The sequence below is a fragment of the Poromitra crassiceps genome, assembly GCF_964638095.1.
Source record: "Poromitra crassiceps genome assembly, chromosome: 17".
Lineage (NCBI taxonomy): Eukaryota > Metazoa > Chordata > Actinopteri > Beryciformes > Melamphaidae > Poromitra > Poromitra crassiceps.
Window position 1 is genome coordinate 389,621 of NC_139635.1, and position 22,435 is coordinate 412,055.

General features: G+C 43.0%; 1 protein-coding gene across 1 annotated transcript in view; it reads left to right on the forward strand.

The window, feature by feature from the left end:
• Nucleotides 1-22,435, forward strand: part of LOC310791992 (uncharacterized protein) — a gene marked incomplete at both ends in the record, with an annotated part of 58,342 nt that overhangs the window by 28,405 nt on the left and 7,502 nt on the right. The window contains 2 exons of the mRNA XM_083653673.1: nucleotides 20,397-20,611; nucleotides 20,743-21,014. Of these exons, the coding sequence (XP_083509799.1) occupies nucleotides 20,397-20,611; nucleotides 20,743-21,014 (487 nt within the window). The remainder of the gene's footprint in view (nucleotides 1-20,396; nucleotides 20,612-20,742; nucleotides 21,015-22,435) is intronic.

Consider the following 22,435-nt stretch of genomic DNA (forward strand, 5'->3'; position numbering starts at 1 on the left):
ACGTCTACGTGGTTTGGTTGCTGTCTTTGGTCTGCGAGGAGCTGTGCAACGTCTTCGCTTATGTATTCTACTCCTTTTCTTAACGGGGCGATACCCCCTCCGACCACTAGATGGTGGTCTACGCTGGGGGTATGCCATAAAACCATTTCCGGTTTGGGGGTCAGGTCTTCCTGTTGCTTTTCTGACGATATTCTGAACTATGTCTCCAGCGATGCCTGATGCTGCAGTTTTAATATACGGTTTAGCAATAGAAAATCCGCGTTTAAATAATGGAACAGCCATCCTAAAAAGACTTCTAAACAGGCCACCTAGTCCCGCTCCATACTGTGTAGCGCTTCCAGAAAACCCCGCTAAATCTCCACCCGCCTGTTTAACATAGTAATCATAATAGTAATCCATCGCGTCATTTCCGGCGCTCTCATACGGCGTCATCATTATGCGTCAGCGTTTATAACCAACTGGTCTGAAATGTAATTTGATAAGGACTTTTCCGTATGCAAATGGAATATGCTTGTTTTGATCGTTTTTCAGAACCAGTTCAATGTCATCGATAACGTCCTTTGAGATAGGTGTGTAATGTACGGGATCCAATGATAGAGTGGTCACGCGTCGGTCAGTGTCTGATATATTAATCGTTCTGAGCAACTGTACATATTCGTCACCCACGAGTTGATGTTGGCATACATCTGAGTACACGAATATATTATAAACACCCGCGTCAATATCAGATTGATAATCAGCGGTCGCTGGTTTAGGAATGCAGAGGTGTTCTACATTTGGGCTCATTCCTAGGATAGTCGCCAGCCTTCCTGTACATATTATTTTTGATCCAGGGACGCCACCGATTTGTACAAAATTAGTGATCTCGTTATAGGTTAATACTATAGGTGGGTTTGGGTTATTGAACACAGTCATGCATGTGTGGTTGAAGCGTGATAAAATACTAGGGATTGACCCATAAGTTCCTATCTGCATAGAAACGGTTCTGAAAATCTTCTTTTTGCCCCTAACATCAAAAACCATTATGTTTGCGTCCTCTAATGGAAAAGTAGGCCAAGACTTTGGGTATTGGATTTCTACCAAACCTACTTCAAAGGCTTCTCTAAACACTAATGGTTTCGCCAGCTTTGTCCGATAACTCCAGATTTTATTATTCGGATATATATCGATAGAGGCGTTACTGGGGAGCGTAACGTAGAAGCCAGCCGCTTCCGGGGTGGCCATGTTGTAGATGACGTAACGCGTTGCCTGTCACGGGGGGAGTAGCCGCCTAGCAGTCATCCACCCACTATAAATATTATATGGTAATCAAATCACGTTCATTAATCCAGGAATTAAAAGATTCTGGATAACCACGCCAACTGACATAGATTTGTCTTGCCCCCTTTGATTTACGTCGTTTGATTATTCTCTCTATTTTAAATGGCTTGGTCTCGTCAATAATAACCCTCTGCAGTTCTGCTTCATAAAAACACCCTTTTAACACCTCACCGGATAGATCCTTGATGCGATAGACCACCGGATGTCTAGCGACTCGCTCATATATTATGAAATATTCTTCGGTATATCCACCTTTATATCCTTTATCGAATATCCCTCTTTGTTTTGAGATCCGCACGTTATCTCCGATATTAAACTTGAATGAGGGGGTTGGCTCTGGGTGTTTCTTGTACAGTCTATTAAAAACTATGCGTTCATTTCCTTTATTTACTTGGCTGGGTGTCATCCCTATCGATCGGTGCTTGGCGTTATTGTAGGCGTAAACTAAATCACTTAGGTTATCAATGTATCTTCTTGAGTTGACAGCTGTCAAATATCGCCACATCCGGGATTTTATCGATCTATTCAGCCTCTCGACAACGCTGGCCTTAGTCTCATTAAATGTCGTAAAATGTTTAATGTTGTATTCCTGGGTTAGCTTTTTGAAATTACGGTTGAAGAATTCTGTTCCTTTATCTGTCTGTAATTTGATGGGAATACGGCCATCCATGAGGATACATCTGAAGGCCTCTGTAACAGCTAGACCCGTTTTATTTTTCAGAGGTTGAACCCATGCAAATTTACTGAATACATCAATACACGTTAATAAAAATTTAATGCCGTCATTCTCCATCGAATATTCAGACATATCTACTAAGTCTATCTGGAACTGTTTATCGATTCCCGATACAAATACTCTATTACGTTTGAAATTTCTAAAAACCGGAGTGTGTAGTGTATATGCATCTTGTTTTAATAGATAATCTTTAACGATGCTTTCATTCACCGGCCCCTTATCGTCATTTCTAACGGCATCACATAGTTTAGCAATGCTAGAGAAACCCGCGGGGTTAGCGGGATCTAGATAGATCTTGTCTAATCGCTGCTCCATCATGATCTGACATTATGTCAAACAGTTATATATCTTATATTAGAGCGTATCATGTGTGGCTATAGGCAACCAGCTAAACCGGATGTCACTGGGGGGCTACATGGTCAGACGCACAGTCCGTACTCAAAAACAACCCGGGGTGAAACGCATATATCAGATTCGTTCCTAGCGGAAGCCCCGCAATGTTGACTATGAATATACATCTATATATCACGCTGAAGCTAAAACACCAACAAACAAATGTTTTTTATCTAAAAATGTTTTTTTATTCCATAGACAATGTAAACATTCTTTTCTTATCAATCAATCTCAAATAAGCCATACATACATGTAAATGTTTATCACACAAATAATCCAAAATTAAATCTATGTTATGTCTAATACATACATCGTGCATGAATGCAAATATCACAACTAAATTACCTATGTCAAACACTTTACCCTCCTCAGAGAAAAACGAATCAAATATGACATCTGTAGACATGTTTGTATTATTACACAGTATAAGCATCTCATCCCAGCAAACATTAGAACGTACAAAATTCATATGATTTTTAAAAGTATCATCATCAAATGTATGGAAAATATCCTTTAATCTATTTCTAACAAAACAAACATTATTAGGGTAAAATATATCCGTTAACATACTGACTAACCACCACATGGCTAGTCAAAAAAAAAAAAAAGATATAGCCTATTATAGTCTATAATAGCCTATAAGTGGGAAGAAAAAAATCAGGGGTTAGACTGAGCCCACACTACGAAACCCTCACCTACAAAATTATCATGTGGGAGGGATGTATTAATTGGATCAAATTCATCACATTTCCATCTGAGCCCCGTGGGGGGGTCACACATGTCTGCAATTATGGCCTCCGCTGCTCCCATTAATCGTTCGTTCGAATGAGTGTCCCCTGTAATCAACCAGACGACTCTAGCTATGGCTGAAACAAGCTGAGGAGAAAACACTAGATCGAATATCTCGCTGCCGTAAAGTCCAAATATGTCATCATCGTAGGCGAACACACATGAATGCTGAAGTTGACTGGGGTGGTCAATAATGCAACCATTGCACAAAAGTCTTGCCTTCGTCCATGCTGCTGCACGGATGCAACGTACAAGAAGGGCCCTGATCCCGCGCACCGCAGATATGTCAATGCGTTTTGGAGGTGGTGGTATGTGCGTTGCACCTGTGGGGGTTGTCTCCTGGCTGGACAATCTGATGTGATGGTTTGAATCCTCATTGGCGTGCACCTGTGCCTGGGTTGTTATGAATGTGCGAGGCGGGGGTTTGTGGGTGTATAGGGGGCGATACTGGATGAGGTCATCGGTGTTATGATCTGTAAAACATAAAAGAGACAATAGATGAATTAGTGGTTTGTTCCTCCTACACATATACTGTAACACACACACACACACACACACACACACACACACACACACACACACACACACACACACACACACACACACACACACACACACACACAAGCCGTATCATACCATTTGGGTTCAGTTGACTGTTTTGTTGTTGTTGTCCTCCTCCTCGTCACTGGCGTCGCTGTTGCACTCCATATTAAACGCCAGTCTCTTTCTAATAGAGCTCAGAGCGGCGTGTCTCGCGTCTCTAGTAATGACTGCGTTAATTTTATGACCTATGCTATGCATTTTGTTCCAGTCGCCAAGCTGCATGAAAAAAATTGTTTCTACAAAATCCTCAGCTGGGATCTCCTTAGCCCCCGGCCTAAAAAAGCCTGTTTTCGGTAGGCCTTCACATAGATCGTTGCCTTTAAAATTATGACATACACCGAGATAAACAAATCCGTCCAGGATATCGCAGGGTCCAGAACACCAGCTGCGAACCTCAATCCTAAGTCCACCAAAACCATCCGACGCTCGCCACAGCCAGACCGGTCTATTCTTAGATTTTTTCCCATGCTCTGCTTTAATTGCTGGGCACACCTCTGTTCCCATTAAAAACATGAATGTACGCCAATCGGTTATAGATATATTGCCATGGACTTGAGATCCAAATGGACAAGGTGTTCTGCATAGAATAGCTTCATCATCAAAATACCTTGATGCCTGCTCATTCCACGCTTCAGGTGTCATTTGTGAACACGCACTGAAACACACAATGTCCTTTCTACCAATATCATGGCTAGCCCTTAGCAATAGCTTCTCACGTAAGTACTCGATTTTGTATTCATACCCGTGATTGCCGTCAAATTGAAATAACGCCTCTAGTTGAACAGTGCGCCTGCGCATAGGGGCACTGGGACAGGTAAGAATATTGTTTGCGTTACCTGCATGAGAAGCCATAATCAATTTTGTATTTGATTGAGATCAAAAAATGCCGCGCTGTTGGTCTCCGCCGTTTGTTGATGCGAGGGTCGATAGTAAAAAAATAAAACAAGCACACACTCTTTGTTGTTGGGATCAAAAATGCTGCTGCTGCTGCGCTCTGCCGTCACTGCCTCTCTCAAAGAAACTAACAGCTATGGCTTTGTGATTGTACTCAGCTGATCGCTCTCGTCCTTATAAAGGGAAGTGCTTCCTGTCGTGGAGTTGCGTCATAGAGGCGTTCAGCACGCAGCAAGCCTCTTCGTGACAAGAGACGTGCTGCGTGCTGCGTGCTGCACGTCTCTTGTCACGAAGAGACGTGGTGCGTGCTGCGGAAGTCGTTGGTGTTTCACAAGTCGCGTCCATAACAACAGCGAGCAAAAGAGATATTACCCACTATGTAAAATGATCCAGCTGGGTTTGCATAATGATTGCTCAAATGTATTGTGGTATGGGGTAAAATGGGGAAGTGGCCTTTGGAGGCCTTTTGAAATAACCACTTTCCACAAGAAAAGTGATTTAAAAGCACAAGGCAAAAAAATGGAGAAGTACACTTTGCAGAACTATTGAAATAACCACTTTCCACAAGAAAAGTGTTTTTTAAGCACAAGGCAAAAAATGGAGAAGTACACTTTGCAGAACTATTGAAATAACCACTTTCCACAAGAAAAGTGATTTTTAAGCACAAGGCAAAAAAATGGAGAAGTACACTTTGCAGAACTATTGAAATAACCACTTTCCACAAGAAAAGTGATTTAAAAGCACAAGGCAAAAAAATGGAGAAGTACACTTTGCAGAACTATTGAAATAACCACTTTCCACAAGAAAAGTGTTTTTTAAGCACAAGACAAAAAATGGAGAAGTACACTTTGCAGAAGTACTGAGAAATTGATTTTTACCCAAAAAGAAATCACTTCCCCTTTTCAAAAAAGCGGAAGTGCCCTTTTGAGGAAGTTCTAAAAAAATATTATTATTTTTCTTTTCAAGGGGTGCTAACCCTACACTACTACTCTTGTGTTTGTCTCAGCTGTCGTGCCAGCAGTTTCTGAGGTTTGTCTCCTATTTCAAATTGCATCTGCTTAATTTTGTTCATCTGTTTACTTATCTGAGCAGATAGAATTGTGTTATATTCATCTCTCTGGGCAACAATAGAGTTCAATATGTTAGAGTCTGCTGAGTCCTTGTATGAGCGTTCTAGCCGGGATATGGATCCATCCAGCTCCACTAATCTTTTTTCTGTCTGTTTTTTCCTGCCTATTGCATAGGATATGATGCTGCCTCTAAGTACCACTTTGATGGATTCCCACAGTACTGAGTCATCCACATCACCTGTATCGTTTGTAACTATAATTTCAGGCAGCTTGACCGACATATATTTTAAAAAACTTTTCTCCTTTAAGATTGTGTTGTCAAATCTCCAGGTGCGTTCGCTTTTACGATTGTTGAATCTAATATCTAGTAGTGTCATTGGAGCATGATCACTTATCAAAACATTGTGGTATTGTGTGGTCACAACACTGGAGATCAATTTAGAGTCTAATAGCATGAAATCAATCCTAGAATATGATTTATGGACAGGAGAAAAGAATGAATAATCTCTAGTGGTGGGGTTGAGTAACCTCCAGATATCAACTAAATTTAGGTTGTGCATACCTTTGTTCAGCATGTCACTAGACTTACTGTTTACAGATGATCTCGCTGATTGCTTATCCAATGAAGTGTCCATAACACAATTTAAAATCTCCTCCCAGGATGATATTTGTGTCTCCCACATCTGGAATTCTATTCAAAACTGTCTGAAAAAATATTGGGTCATCAAAGTTGGGACCGTAAACATTTACCAACATTGTCCCTGATACTATTAGAAATCTGCCATTTGGATCACTAATTGTACATCTATGATCAAATGACACATTTTTCTTGATAATAATGGCTACCCTCTGGCTCTGGCATCAAAGTTTGACTGAAATATCTGTGATCCCCATCCAATGCGTAGTTTATCTCTAGCTGTATTCTTAATATGCGTCTCCTGAAGGTACATGATATCAACTTTCAAGCTTTTTAAATGGGCTATTATCTTCCCTTTTTTAACTGGGTGGTTCAATACTCTTACATTCCAGCTCACTATTCTTGTAATGTCTCCATTATTCAGTGTCATAGCCAGTGTTGGGAGTAACTAGTTACTAAGTAACTAGTTACTGTAACTTAACTACTTCTTGCAGTAACTATAATCTAACTAATTACTTTTCAAATTTAGTAACTCAGTTACAGTTACTAAAATAGTAACTGGGCTAGTTACTAGTTACTTTAGGACATGAAAATAACAGACAACTTCAGAGGATTATCCGGTTTCTGATCCTCCGACCTAGTCCGGGGAGAGAGCTGCAGCTGCAGCCAGAGCCCCAGAGGCTAATGACCTTGGGTAAGCTATAAGCTTCCCCAATAAAGGAGCGTTCACACCGAGATATTTATTTTTCGCTCTGTCGCTCAAGTCAACCCTTTGGAATCGCTCTGTCGCTCTGTTTAAATCGCTCATCAACAGGCACACAAAATGACGGACATGTGGGGGATATAATGTTACGCAATGTCATGCTGTTTGTCCACTACGAGCCACCGTCATTGTTTACAAGCTAAGCCTATCAGCGTGCTCCTAATGCGAGCTGCATACCGGTAGTACAGACTTCACTTCATGTCAGCTGTCAGGCTGTCAATGTGGTTTGTTGCCACACAATAAACCAGCGGTTTGTTCCAAGCCAGAGTGATCCTTGACTCGCTCTCACACAGCAGCCAATCAGCATTGAACAGCAAGCGACTGATGCCAGCGTATTTTCGCTCGAGTTGGAATATTTCATCTTGAGCGACGAGCGTATTTTCTCCCTGTCGCTCTGTCTCTGCCGCTCGGACGCCCAGCGATTATTCTCCCAGGCGAATATACGCTCAATCGCTCGTTTGCATTGACTTTGTATGTAAACTCGACGCCAGCGGACCAACTTTAATAGGTCGGTGTGAACGCACCTTAAGCGAATGTTTAATGCCACACTGTGGCACAGTGACACTAACATAATGTGCGCATTAATTACAATCGAAGCAGACTTTTAAAAGTAACGCAAAAGTTACTTTCCCTAGTAACTAATTACTTTGAAGTAACTCGTAACTTTAAAGTAATTAAATTACTTTTTGAGAGAAGTAACTAGTAACTGTAACTAATTACCAATTTTCAGTAACACTGGTCATAGCATATTTCCATGTTTATGTAACAAAACAAAAACAAACAAAAAAAACGCATTGTAACTTACATACTCCACCAACACAATACTATTGCGTATCGACTGCCGCATATTAACAATAACTACATAAACTAAACATAAACACCAACACTTTGTCCTCCCTCCCCCCACTCCCCTCTGAGAACTAACATCCCTATATCCCAACTTCTTAAGCGTGTAACATACCATGACAGTCCGAGTGTGAGTGTCCACTCTCTATCCTCATATCCTGTATGCATGAGAAATATACAGTCTGTGCAGGTCCAGACTCTGTATTTAGGGCTCAGTCAACCTGAGATGAGAGCGAACTGTTGATTGTAGCATGCATGTCTAGATGGTTAGCGCGGCACTTTCTTGTCGTCCAGATATTTCACTGCATCTTTCGGGTTGTTGAACAAACGTTTGTCCTCTCCTACCGAGACAACAGATGTCGCTGGGTGACGGAACCCGCATCTCACGTTGGCAGCCCTGCATCTGGTCCTGACGTTATCAAACTGCTGTCGTTGTTTCATCACTACTGGAACCAGGTCCGGGAAGATGAAGATACGTGTTCCCTCATATTGTAAAGGGAACTTCTGTGTTGAAAGACTCAGAATGCGCTCCTTTACTGAGTCGTGATGAATCCGTGCAATTAGCTGGCGAGGGGGGCCATCTGTTGCTGCTGCCCGCGTCCGGGCTCTGTGTGGCGGTCCACCTTGCAGGCTTGTTGTTAAAGTTATCTTCTCCCAGCAGTGTTGGAATAAACTTCGAAACGAAGTCTGTGGGGTTGCCTTTCTCCATGCCTTCTTTCACACCTATGATCCAAATGTTTTGTCGTCTGGACCGCGAGACGAGGTCGTCCACCCGCTCGCCGAGGGATCTGGCCTCGTCCGCCCATCTTGAGCCTTGATCTTCCAAGCTTTTAATGCGAGCCTCGTGGTCATTCAGTCCTGCCTCAGTTGAGGTTACTCTCTGCTCTATGTCGGCCAGTGACTGTTTCAGACCGTCGATAGAGGTGCTGAGCAGCTCAAACTTTGAGTCAACATTTTGATTTACCCGATTAATAGCCGCCATGATGTCAGTGTTTGTCGGTGCATCGCCCTGCTTGGGGGTTGTCTCTCTGTCGCTGCTAGAGTCCCCCTCCATTGTCTTCTCAGGTGTGCCGACTAACGAAGCCGTATTTTCGGGTTTTTTGCCCTTTTTAGGTTTGGGTTTTACCACGTCTCCGTTGCGTGGCGTTATCTAGTTTACTTTGTCTAGTTTTGTTGTCTTCTCATGACAAAATGTGTTAAATAGTAAACTTCTTTGAGGAAGAAGCGGAGCCTCTCACAAACGTAGCTATCCCATCTCACGCTAGACCGGAAGCCTTTACTCTTATTTGAGTATTTTAAAATGATGACGATGATGATGAAGATGATGATGATGCTTGAAATAAGCTTGCTGCAAAAGTGTATGAAACAGCAAACTTTGTGTTCAGGGACACTGATACTCAAAACAACAAATTTTTCACATTTAAAGCAGCTACGAGCAACTTTTTCGATTGTTATTAAACAGTATAAATTTAATATCAATGCGTCACATCTTACCTCTAATAGTCGACGAGACCAACGCAGAGTAGTCTCGCTTGAAGCCCGAGTGAATCGGCCAGTGTTAGTCTGTCTGTGGCCAGGGAAGATCAGGAAGTGAAATTAAACGGTTTGCAGCAGCCACTTCGGCCGTAACCACAAAATAACTTCCAAAAACCTGTTAGAATATAACGAGAGATGTTCGCGAGAGTATGCGTGGCGTTCACATTGTTTATGCTATGTTGCTAGGCAGCGCGAACAGGGTGAAGGCAGGCAGCTGCGTTTCACTTCCGGGTTTAGCCGGTCCGGCGGTAAGGAGAGAGAGAGAGCCCCCTGTTGACGCGAGTTTAGACAGACACAGACTTAATAATCATCTAACGGAGCAATCTCCGATTCGCACGGCTTTGGTCTCAGCTACGATTATAGGTAAGATGTGATGCATCAATATTGTAATTATACTGTTTAATAACAATCGAAAAAGTTGCTCGTAGCTGCTTTAACTGGAGGGATTAAAAAAAAAATTATTTTAGTATTTTAAAATCCCTCCAGTGAAATGTGAAAAATGAGTTGTTTTGAGTATCAGTGTCCCTGAACACAAAGTTTGCTGTTTCATACACTTTTGCAGCAAGCTTATTTCAAGCATCATCATCATCTTCATCATCATCATCATCATCATCAGTATATAAAAGTGAGCTAGGCTTTCTCTGTCCCACTAATGACATCATCAGTGATGTCATAAATCCACACACACACACACACACACACACACACACACACACACACACACGGCTATAGTTCAGTGATGATGTCACTGATGACATCACTGATGTCATCAATTATGTCATCAGTGATGTCATACATAGGCATTGTGACATCATTGTGACATCACTGATGATGTCATCAGTGACACACACACACACACGAGAGCGAGAGGGGGAGAGACTGAGGGAGAGAAAAGGATGAAGAGAAAGAGGGAGAGGGGGAGAGAGACAGGGAGAGAGAGGGGGAGACAGAGAGAGGGAGACATTGCGCATCCGCCAATAGGGCAGGGGAGGCCACGCAACAACCGAGCTGCGTATGCGAGCTGCAGGGCGATCAGCTTTTATTGGTACTTTTGGACTTTTTAACTAACAGAATCCAGCAGGTTTTTAGTGAATGGACACATGTCCAATTTATTGTTTTCAAGTACTGGCTCGCCCCAGGGTTGTGTTCTTTCTGCCCTGCTTTTTATTTTGTTCACAGACCTCTGCAGGTCCTTCCAGGAGGGCAGTCTCCTTGTGAAGTACTCTGATGACACTGCCCTACTGTCTCTTCTTCAGGGCTCAGAGTCTGATCATGGAGATGCCCTTCTTTGTCAAATGGTGCGATGACAACTTCCTTGATCTTAATGTGGCCAAGACCAAGGAGTTAATTATTGACTTTAGGAAAAACTGTGACAAACCAAAAGCTAACATCATACATGGTGTGGATGTTGAAATCGTAGAGACATACAAATATCTAGGAACAGTGTTCCGACTCTCAACTCAAGTTCGAGGCGAACACAGAGTCTATTGTCAAGCGTGGTCAGCAAAGAATCCACTTAATGCGAAAACTCCAGTTCCTTTAATGTCTGTGACACCATTCTTTGTAATTTTTACCAATCTTTTATTGAAAGTCTTTTAACTTTTTCATTTATTTGCTGGTTCAACGTGTTGTTTGGGAAGGACAGGAATAGCCTAAATGCTATAGTCAAGGTCTGCTCCAGGATTATTCGAGTCCAGCAGAATAACCTGTGCTCCATCTGGGAGAAACGTGTGGTACAGAAGGCAAAAAAGATCATCAGACAATCTAGCCACATTTTGTGTAGCTGTGTAGCTCGTGGGATGCCTATCATAAAAGGCATTGTGACATCACTGATGATGTCATAGGCATTGTGGCATCATCAGTGATGTCATAAGAGCAATTGTATGTCATCAGTGAATGATGTAATCAGTGACACGAAGTTGTGCAATTGTGCCCGGCACATGCCAATAGAGCAGGCGAGGCCATGCAGCAGCCGAGTCTGAGAGCAAAATGATTGATTGATTGCTTATTGTATCTGTACAATAATGATCTATGGCTGTCTCATTTTAAGGGATAGATAACATGTATTTTGTCTTGTGACCAGACCAAGGTTGTATTGTCTCTTATGAAAGATCAAGGTTGAGCTTGTGTAGCTAATGGAAATGTCCTGGGCTAAATGGAACTTCTGTGAGCAGTGGAAACTTACTGATGCCTTCTAGGTGGGGGGCTGATGTTTGACTATATCATGAGGAGATGCCTTTGCTCGTGGTTCACTCATGACATTTTCTCATTTTCTGGGAGTGAGACCCTCTGTGCGCACAGTGGAACTTTGTCATGGAATAAAATCCTCCTTATATTCATTTTAAAACGAGCAACTCATTATTGAAGAATCAACAAAGCATTTTAGACATTTTACAATTACACGAGCTGCGGGCGAGGCTGAAGTTGAGCAATTGTGCACTGAGTGACGTCACTCGAGCACTCCAAGATGTGATCAGTGATGGTCACTCGAGCAATTGTGATGTCATCAGTGATGTGAAGTTGGGCAATGTGCCAATAGAGCAGGCGGGCAAGGAAGTGCAGCAGGCGAACTGCAGGGCACGTGAGGTCGCGCAGTGTCCGAGCCTAACCAAAATCCCCATACAAAAATCCCATCCTGCTTCAGCTACGAACCGGCTGCAAAAACATTATGAATGGTGGTGAACGGCAAGAGACGATATATAAAGACACTATGAAACTCACATTGCACATTTTGTATTACAGTGAACAGTCATAGTAATAGTATCATGCAATAGGCTCTACAGTGGACAGTTATGGAAAAATGCAAGAACGCTGTAGTAATTGTGTCAATATAATGTTGTTGTTTCAAAGTTCTCACCAAACCTACCTCTTGTGTGTTTTTGGTATAAGTTATGTTGTGTTAATGTCATTGCTGTAATGGCAGAATATCTCTCCGGGGAAGTACCCCCCCCCCCCCCCCTTCAGGGCTTAAAATTCACTTTGCAAACTGGGGGGGAATTCCCCCTTATGTTCTTCAGATAGGGGGGATTTATAGACTTTGGGTTTTTTCTTCTTCAGCCGATACGATAACTGGTAAATATCTGCTTCTCCTATATATCCGATAACAGATATGATACCGAATAATAATTTCACATTTTTGTTTTTACTTAACCTGTAGTTTATGCACACCTGGGGTATTATAATATGAGTGTTTTAGTAAAGTGTATCACTCAATACAAAAAATAAAGGCTTTAATACAAGCGGAAGCCTATCGCTACGTTCACACAGGGCACCTACGCCTTGCCTTGCCTCAACCCACGCCTACAGACCTTGAGCTGCGCGTGAACCTATCACACGTTTTTGCGATCACACTGCACGCCTATTCCACGTTCACCTGAGCCGAGTCACAAGCGCCTCTCCTCTCTCCCGAGTGTTTTTTTGGTCACGTGTGGTCCCGAATTATCATCGGTAGGTAAAATAAATCGGATATATTTAATGTGCTATTGATGCTGGATATGTATGGGTGACTGCTGTCATAGAGAACTGGATGCTGTTGTACTAAGTGGATTCACTTTTCATTGTCCATCTTGCTTCTTCGGTCGCTATTCTCTCTCCTGAACATTTGTTTACCGACGGGGAGAAAGCTCAACATTGTTGTAGTAACACCATTTTATTTTGAAATTCAGTTGACTTTGCCATTTCCCACGGATATTGTCGCGTTTTTCCTTCATGGCTTGACAGAAGAAGTCTGCCTTCACGCGCCTAGTCGGCTTGAAAATAGAACTCACGCCTAAACAATAAAATCAGCGCAGGTCAGGCAAGGCGTGGGTACACGCAAGGTTCACGCTGAGGCGCCCTGTGTACACAGCCTCATTGACTAGAAAGGACGCCTATTTAAAAGAGTGGGTAAAGGCAAGGCATAGGCAAGGCTTGGGTGCCCTGTGTGAACGTATCACATGCTGCTTAGTCTCCAGATAAAACACAATGACAAAAGACATAGTAATTATTAGACTCTTATTCAGGGATGCAAAGTCATGGATAGTTAAAAAGGTGACAGATACCAGGGCAGACACAAAATCATTCACTTAAGTGCCCTATTTTGGGATGAAAAAGGTGACTCACTGTTACCTAAAGGTGACTCGTTTGCATCCCTGCTTATTCTTATTCTTATTCGCTTCAGGTTATATTATTTTAGTACGGCGATTTTCTCTTTGCAAATGAGGCAGGCGGCATTCCCTTTGAACTCGACAAAAAAATAATCACTCTCCCACTTCTCCTGAAACTGTCTGTGCTCGTCATCAACCTTTCTTTTGCCTTTTGACAGCGACATGTTCACTTCTCAACAAAAGACAACATTTTAGCGTGCAAATGTTTTTCTTTCCACTTGGTTTTTCACTCGGATGAACCAAATCACCAGGCCGCTGGCCTGGAATGTGAAGCTGTGTTGCCAGATACTGCTGACGGTTTCCAGCACAAAGAGTTCAAAACCCGCCAAAATGCACACAAAACCGCCCAAGGAACTGCACATATATGGAAATTTATCTGGCAACCCTGGTGTGAAGTGTGTCCACACGCCTCGGGAGCGCGCTCTATGTTTTACAACGAGCGGAGGTGCGGGCTTGATTTCACTATAACTTGATATCAAGTGGCGTGGCGGGCCGTGAGTTTGAAACCCCTGGCGTAAACCATTGCGGGATTACTCCCCCTTTATAAATTGAAAATATGCGGGAATTTCCAAAAAGATGCGCCAAATTTTAAGCCCTGCCTCTCTCTCTCTCTCTCTCTGCCTGTCTGTCTGTCTCTGTCTGTCTGTCTGTCTATCCGCCTGTCTGTGTCTATCTGTCTGTCTCTGCCTGTCTGTATGTCTATCTGTCTGTCTGTCTGTTTCTGCCTGTCTGTCTGTCTGTCTGTCTATCTATCTATCTATATTTTTATGCCTCCGCCGGTGATAGCCAGGCCGGAGGCATTATGGATCCAGGTTGTCCGTCCGTCCGATGTTCGTTAACGCGACATCTGAGGAACGCCTTGACGGACTTTAATCAAATTTGCCTCAAACATTGACTGAGACTCAATGATGATCTGATTAGATTTTGGTGGTCAAAGGTCAAGGTCACTGTGACCTCTCAAACGCCATTTCCACGATTGTTAACGCGATATCTCAGGAATGCCTTGACGGAATTTAATTAAATTTGCCTCAAACATCACCTTGGACTCAAGCATGAACTGATTAGATTTTGGTGGTCAAAGGTCAAAGGCCAAGGTCACTGTGACCTCTCGAACACCATTTTCAAGCTTGTTAATGCGATGGGCCCTATCTTCGTACAGGCGATATCCCCTATTAGCACTTGCGCACCTGTTTGCGCGTGCCTTGAAGCAGGGAAGATTGCAGTCCGCTGTCCAGGTGTTATGCCGAGTTTTACACCCCAGCGCTGGCAGCATCCCCACCTCACGGAAGCATATTGTAATGATTTATACAGAAATGTAACTGTTTAAAAGTGATATAATTGTCTGGGTAGACGTGACCTCCCTGATTTCTAAGTTAAAACAGCCCCGAAATATGTTGTGGATGCAATTCTCGGCGGGGATGCGGAAACGTTCACGGCACGTGTCGCAGGTGCAAATTAGAGCGTTGCCAAAATCATCTGCGCCCCAAAATGCCTGCGCAAATGGGATTTGGGCGGTCTTAACTACCAGAATTATTCACAGGTGTGGCCAGGCAATGCTGGGCATTACGTCAATCAAAACTAATCAGATTCCCGTCTCGCAATGGCTGTTTGCGCGAGGCATGCAATATGCTGTAATTCTCTCCATGCGTAATCGAGACACTGCGTAACGCGTCATTATTCAGAAACCACGCCCAAGACGGGGGAAAACAGAAATCCCCCCTCCAATCCTGGCGTTCTCCTATGTCACGTGCATGGTTGCGTGTTGCACAAAAAGATCGTATATACGGAAGATGAACACTCCAACTTACTTCCTTGACAGCTAGATTAACATTTTTCTTCTCACCAATTCTCAATGGCTTCCTTGTTTTGCTCAGGAGTACAAAAAAACTTTAACTGGCGATTTTTTTGTCTGTGCAGCCCACTACACAACAGCTTTTAGCTATGTTTAGTTCAAGGAAAATGACGCTGGTGTGTGGAAATGAACGGAGATTTTCCCCCGTGATGGTCGGGACCTATTTCATGCAGTGTCTCTATAGAGTGTACTCACTCGTGCGAGGACAGAGAGAGATGGAGAGAGCTTATTGACAGATCGTCTGTGGTGCCAACGACCCTCCGGGTTATGAAGATAAATAGCCTATGTCCATTGTCCAACAAGTTTTCTCAATTAATTTCCCTCTTTGCGATGTGATAAAAGTTTCTCAGTGAGTTATAGTTGATTGCCTCACTGAATTATCTGCTAATACCCAATTTTAGCAGCAGAATTTGATGTCCTGGCATGCCAAGGCTGTCCGTAATGACATATCCAAAAGGGATTTTACTTTGCACTGCGCAGCACAGAGATTATAGTGCGCTTCAGCGCAGCGAGGTATTTAGCGCGTAAGAGGTCCTTTTCAAAGCTCTAAGCGCAAAGTAATTGCGCGCTGCTGACGATAGGATAATGCCATCTATCCTCACATTTTAGCCTGCTTTGGCATGTGGCATGCCTATGCCCAGTACAATTATAACAGGCATGCGCTTGTGCCTGCCCCCAATTTGCATTGCCCACGGCGTTAAACGAGCGCAAATGCTAAATTACCGCTTTTGGGAAGATAGGGCCCGATATCTCGATATATTTTGGTGGTCAAACGTCAAGGTCACTGTGACCTCTCAAACACCATTTTCAAGCTTTTTAACGCAATATCTCAGGAATGCCTTGACGGAGTTTCATCAAATTTGCCTCAAACGTCAACTTGGGTGCAAGGATGAATGGATTACATTTTGGTGATCAAAGGTCAAGGTCCCTGTGACCTCTCCAACACCATTTTCAAGCTTGTTAACTCCATGGGCTCTATCTTTCCCCTGGCCTTAAATTTGCATTTATGGCTTTGCCCGTCGCTATTACTGGTCAGGCGCATTCCCTAATTTTTCCTTGGCGCTAAACAGCAGAATCCGCGGCGCTAACCATTTAACGACGTATTTTTAAGCGTAGAATTATTCACAAGTGTTGGATTGGTGGTCTCCAGTAAACCAATCACATTCTTCCCATACAAGGTCCCGAGATACTCCAGTCCGGTAACCCCGGTTGCGGCTGCATGCTGTCATCTCTTCATGCCAATTTGGATAGCCTGAATAAAACGATTCAACCTACAGGCAAATACAGATCTGTTCAGCAGGGCTGATGGTCTCCCTGTACAATATAGAACGTTAACTATCGGTGACATTCCTGATACCATCCACTTCCATGATCTTTATATTGTAAACACATAACTTTCACAATAGTGAACAAGCCCCCCCACTCTGCTCATTCAGGGCAGGCTTAGTTTTATAACTTGTAGGCTACCTGCTGCTCCAGCACATCACAGCACAGGCTAAATGATGCAACATAAATATAGCCTACATTATGTAAAGTCATGGCATAAATGTGTTTTTATTGAAAAAGTACGTGTCAAGTAAGCTAAGTCTTGTTGGAGCGGACATCACAGTACAACCGTGTTACAGTTGTCACTCGACTATAACACGTATTTGCGACGGATATATATACTGAATAAGGCCTGGTTTTCAAAAGCGTTAACTGCAAAATTAACGCCAGTTGAAAGATCGCTTTAGGCTGGTATTTATGGCCGAAACGTTTCTGGCCTATTCTGGCACTGTGCCACGCCTCTTCAGCGTAAAGCGCATTTCGGGGTGTAAAAACATGACGCTATCTTCCCGAGTCAGCGGTAGGCAGGCGTAAAGTGTGTTTTTTTTTGCGTTTAAGGCCAGTGGGAGTATAGAGCCCCATATCTCAGAAATGCCTTGACGGAATTTCATAAAATTTGCCTCAAACATTAACTTGGCCTCAAGGATGAACTGATTACACTTTGGTGGTCAAAGTTCAAGGTCACTGTGACCTTACGAATGCCATTCCCAGTTTGTTAACTTGTAATGGCGGTTTGTTAACGCGGTTTGTTAACGCGATATCTCAAGAACGTTTGATGGAATTTCTTCTGATTTGGCTCGAACATCGACTTGGACTCAAGGATGAACTTATTCCATTTTGGTTATCAAAGATCAAGGTCACTGTGACCTCTCAAATGCCATTTTCAAGCTTGTTAACACGATATCTCTGTCTTGATGGAATTTCTTCGAATTTGCCTCAAATGGCGATTTGGACTCAAGTATGAACTAATGGCGGAGGCATAAATCTGCGGTGCGGTTGTTCTAGTTTAATCCTATTAGAATAGTGCCATGAAGTCCACATGGCCTGGTGGGAGACACGCCACTTACGCGACTGGTTGTGTGTAGTCTTTCCGATTTATAACTTATAATGCAACAGTTTTACCACAAACTGTGACTTTCTTGGCCTGCAAAGTTATCTAAACCTTGTACCCCCCTGGTCCAGCTGATGGATATTTCTTACATTCGCGTAGCGGCCGTTTGGACAATTTTGGCACGAATTGTCTGAAATTAAGGCCAGGTATTATTTTATTTTATTTTCGAAATTCACCCTCCCACCACTAGAACAAAACCATCCTGGCACCCATAGTGAGACTTACTAACATCGGTCCTCCTTAGGTACAGTAGCCGGTGATTGACTTTCACTATAACCTCCTTTTTGAGACCTCCAGGAAATTTCCACAAAATTCATGCATTTTACGTTTTTCTGCTCTCATCCTGGACCAAATACCTTGAAATTTGACCTTAAAATCTAACTTTGGAGTTGGTTGAAAATTTGGTGGAGTTACAAGGCTTCCAAATTCCATTGCATAGTTTTCCTATTGGTTTCAATGTTAATTTTGCACAAAAACAAAAAACAAATTCCGACTCCCAGGTACTTTCCCCAAAAAATGTTATTTCTCTGATCTTACACATCTCAGCCGAGTCAAGACATCAAATTTGTAGTTTTTATTGTGTTTGCCCCACCCCCCGTATTTGCTCAGTGTTGGCACAGCAATCAATTCCATGCAGTTTGACATGAAATATACAGTACAGTGATCGCCATGGCAACATGTCACATAAGGTGGGAACCCGGATTTTCCAGTGCAAACTACTCATTTGAAGCATTTAGACTGAAATTGATGCAGGAATTAAGCTTTTTGTGTTTTTTTGTGTGAAAATTAGCACTTTGGTCTTTTTTTTCGTTCAAATTTACCTCTTTTGAGTGTACATCGTATCTCAGCAAACCGTTCGTCGTAGAGACTTGCGGCTGGCATGGTTGAAATCAGCGTTGAAAAGTGAGTATATCTCAAAACAGCCATGGCGATTGGGCCTTCTTATAGGGGCCTTCCATATGCTTGTTCTCTGCACCGGAGCACAGCAAGTCCGATGCCTGGGCAGAGAGGCTCTCAGCTGGCCGGCTGTCATGAGCGTCATGGGTGGTTCCCTGCGTGTCCTTCCTCATCTCGGCCAACAACACGTGTGAGTGTTGACCCGGATGTCAAAACTCGGTCATGACCAGCATCCAGGTAGTGCCCCAGATGAGCATGCGCATAGTTCTGTGGCCTTCCGTGTCAAAGAGCCAACCAGTTTCTCCGTTTCTCCATGACTATTCCCCGCAGCTCAGCGGCTATCACTGCGGTCGGTCCGTGTCTGGATCATTTTTCGAGATTGCATTTTTCTAGGAAACGGAAGGTCAGATCACTATGCCTAGAAAGGAATATACTGTGGAAGTTAGTCTCACGTAGTCAGAGCCACCGTCGACGTCATAAAGCTTCCAGCGACGGAGGTACGGCTGGGTGTCGGTATGACACCTGACAGGTAAGAGCCACACCTCCTTATACAGTGTAACTCCACTGTACATTAAGTACAGTAGACTGGCATTTGACGGGTTACAATTCTGGGTAAGCATGAAATGTTGATATGAGGTATGAGGGATGAAGTTACCAATGGATAAGAATCAATAAAAAAATAAAAAATTGTGAATATAAAAAACAAGTATGAATATCAATATCCAGCTGCTGTACGTAGAGGGCCGCAAGAGTCCGAACAAATGTGCAATTCTCAAAAGATGAAAGATGGAAGAAAATAATTCCTCCACCAAAAATGTGACAAATCCAAGGCTATGATAATCCCACCGGGGAAGATCCAGGTCGCATTCATGGGAAGGGGGGAGGAATCACATTTTGTGTTTTCTACTGTAAATTTTATTGTACAGTAAGTACAGTAAACTGGCATTTGAGGGGTTAAAATTCTGAGTAAGCATGAAATGTTGCTATGAGGGATGAAGTTACCAATGGATAAGAATCAATACAAAATAAACAAATAAATAGTTATGAATATAAAAAATAAGTAGGAATATCAATATTCAGCTGCTAGACCAACTTAGGAACGACAGGCAAAACATTATTAGGGGGGTACTTAAATTGACAAACATTACATGTGTTCCTCATTCAATTCATGTGGGATCAAAACATGAGTGTCTCTCGCCATTCACCACCATTTCAATTTTTTTCCGTGGCTGGTTCACATAGACCTCGATGAGAAAGAGAGGGACTTTTGTCTATTGACTTTCAGACTAGTGCTAAGATCCAGGTCTTCCGGACTAATTCCTGTGGTACTCTACTATAGCCTATTATTCACAGGCCATCTAATGAAAACTGCTCACAACTTTTCATTTCTAAAAGGTCTGCCTTCTTACATTGGATGATGCTAGTGGAGTGCTGCTACAGACTATATACAGATACATGCTGTATTGTGTGTCCTACAGGTTCAAGTGCCCTGGTTCAGGTGTGTTCCAGTGTACTTTGACTGGTCTGGTGTTTACTATGGCTGAGGAGGGGGAGGTGCTGTACAGGACCATCCAGTGGGATGAGGGCCTCCTCCAATCAGCTGGCAAGACACCTGCAGGCCCGCTGTTCAACATCCAGTGTCCTCAGAACTCTGTCCGTCAGCTCCACCTCCCACACTGTGAAACCACCCCTGGTAGGCACATTATTCAGTCATGATTATATATTGATTACTGCTGAACATTTTCTACAAAGAATTAAATTAAATGTAATGCCATTTTAATGGAGTTGACACAAGTGAAACTAAATGTTGATGTGTATTCACAGTACCACTTCCTGAAAGTAAAAGCCTGTCTGTTGTCCACATCACTGATGAGGGAATGAGCTTCCTCCAGCCACTGGAGATCACAGAAACTCATGTGGGTGTGAATGTCCCCCACCTCTCTGGCTTTGGCCTCGTGTGGAATTACATTCTGGCATTTCTAACGTTCAGCAAGACTATCCAGGGCAAGGTTCTGCTGTTCCTCCAACCACCACACAGAAAGCAGAGACGAAAACTCAACGTGTTTCTGCTGCCAGCCAACATTCCTGTTCAGGAGGTAATGCTCCCTGTCACATTCGGGGCTGAAACCCTATTGTTTTTGTGCTGGTATTTATTATTATTGTATATTAGGAATACCTCACTTACGTCGCATTGTTCAAATTTTGCAATCTGGTGGAAGCATTTTTCAATCAAGTAGGCATCTCTCACGCTATACGGGTGCTCGATTCCTATGCCTGCCCGCTGCACGGGCTCGCTAGCTCAGCCGCCACATGGCCTCAACCGCCCTGCAGCTGGCTGAGCTCAACCGCAAAACAAAACAAGAAAACTGCATAAGATACACAATAATCCAAGAACAAACAAGACTATTGGACAAACAACCAAACAAAAACAATGCATTCAAAGTAAATACATAGATCTTGCACTGTTGGCAGCTAGGAAATGCATAGCTTTAAATTGGAAAGCATCCAATCCCCCAGCTGTAGTTCACTGGTGGAATGAACTCTCAAGCTACCATACGTTGGATAACATTTACTACAACAGCAAAGGCAGATTCTTAGACATCCCCAAAATATGGCAACCACATACAGAGTTTGACTTTAAGAACTTTTTACCCCAGTCATTAGGCTTATCAGGATAGGAGCTGAATGCATTGTTTTTGTTTGGTTGTTTGTCCAATAGTCTTGTTTGTTCTTGGATTATTGTGTATCTTATGCAGTTTTCTTGTTTTGTTTTGTTGTGTTTTGATGTTCTTTGTGGGGGATATGGGATATGGGATATGATAGTCCATGTATGTCGTGTAAATACCTCATGTTCTTTCTTAACTCATTGAGTGCCAGCCACTTTTGGAAAACGGATGCTCCCAGTGCCAGAGTTTCAGAGCGTTTTCAGTGATTTCTCGAGGCCCACAGAATATTGTGTGATAATACTATGTAAACACCGAACACGCCCAAAGAACGATGAGACTCTCTTCTATCATCAGCAAAAAAAAGTTTATTGATATCATTTTCCGTTCTTTAGTTATGAGCCGGAGAAGATAGGTTGATTTCACCAAAAAGAGACGTTTCAAATTAGAAGCTGAGATAATTAGCCTTTTGTGAAATTAAGCATTTCAAGCACATGACTGACTCTGAAGCTAATATTTTCTGATGTGACACCTCAAAAATAATTTCCTTCAATAAAACAGTGAAAACAAAGGAATTTTGTTTGGCAAAATAATATTTTTTAGCTGCAACCAGCAGCGCTGGCCCCTGCGTGTGCTGCGGTTGCAGCTTCTTGCTGGTCTTGATTTACTGCTGGTGGGCATCAGATATTCTAGCTTGTGTTTGCTAATCCTGTCCTGCTGTCTGGGTCTGTCTGGGTCGGTGTTATATGCTGCCCTGCGTGCCGCCCCCCCCCCCCCCCCCCCCACCCCCCCCCCTCAACTGCAAACCCCTCCTCCGTGGGTTTGGCTCTGGTGGCTCTCTGCTGAGTTTGCTC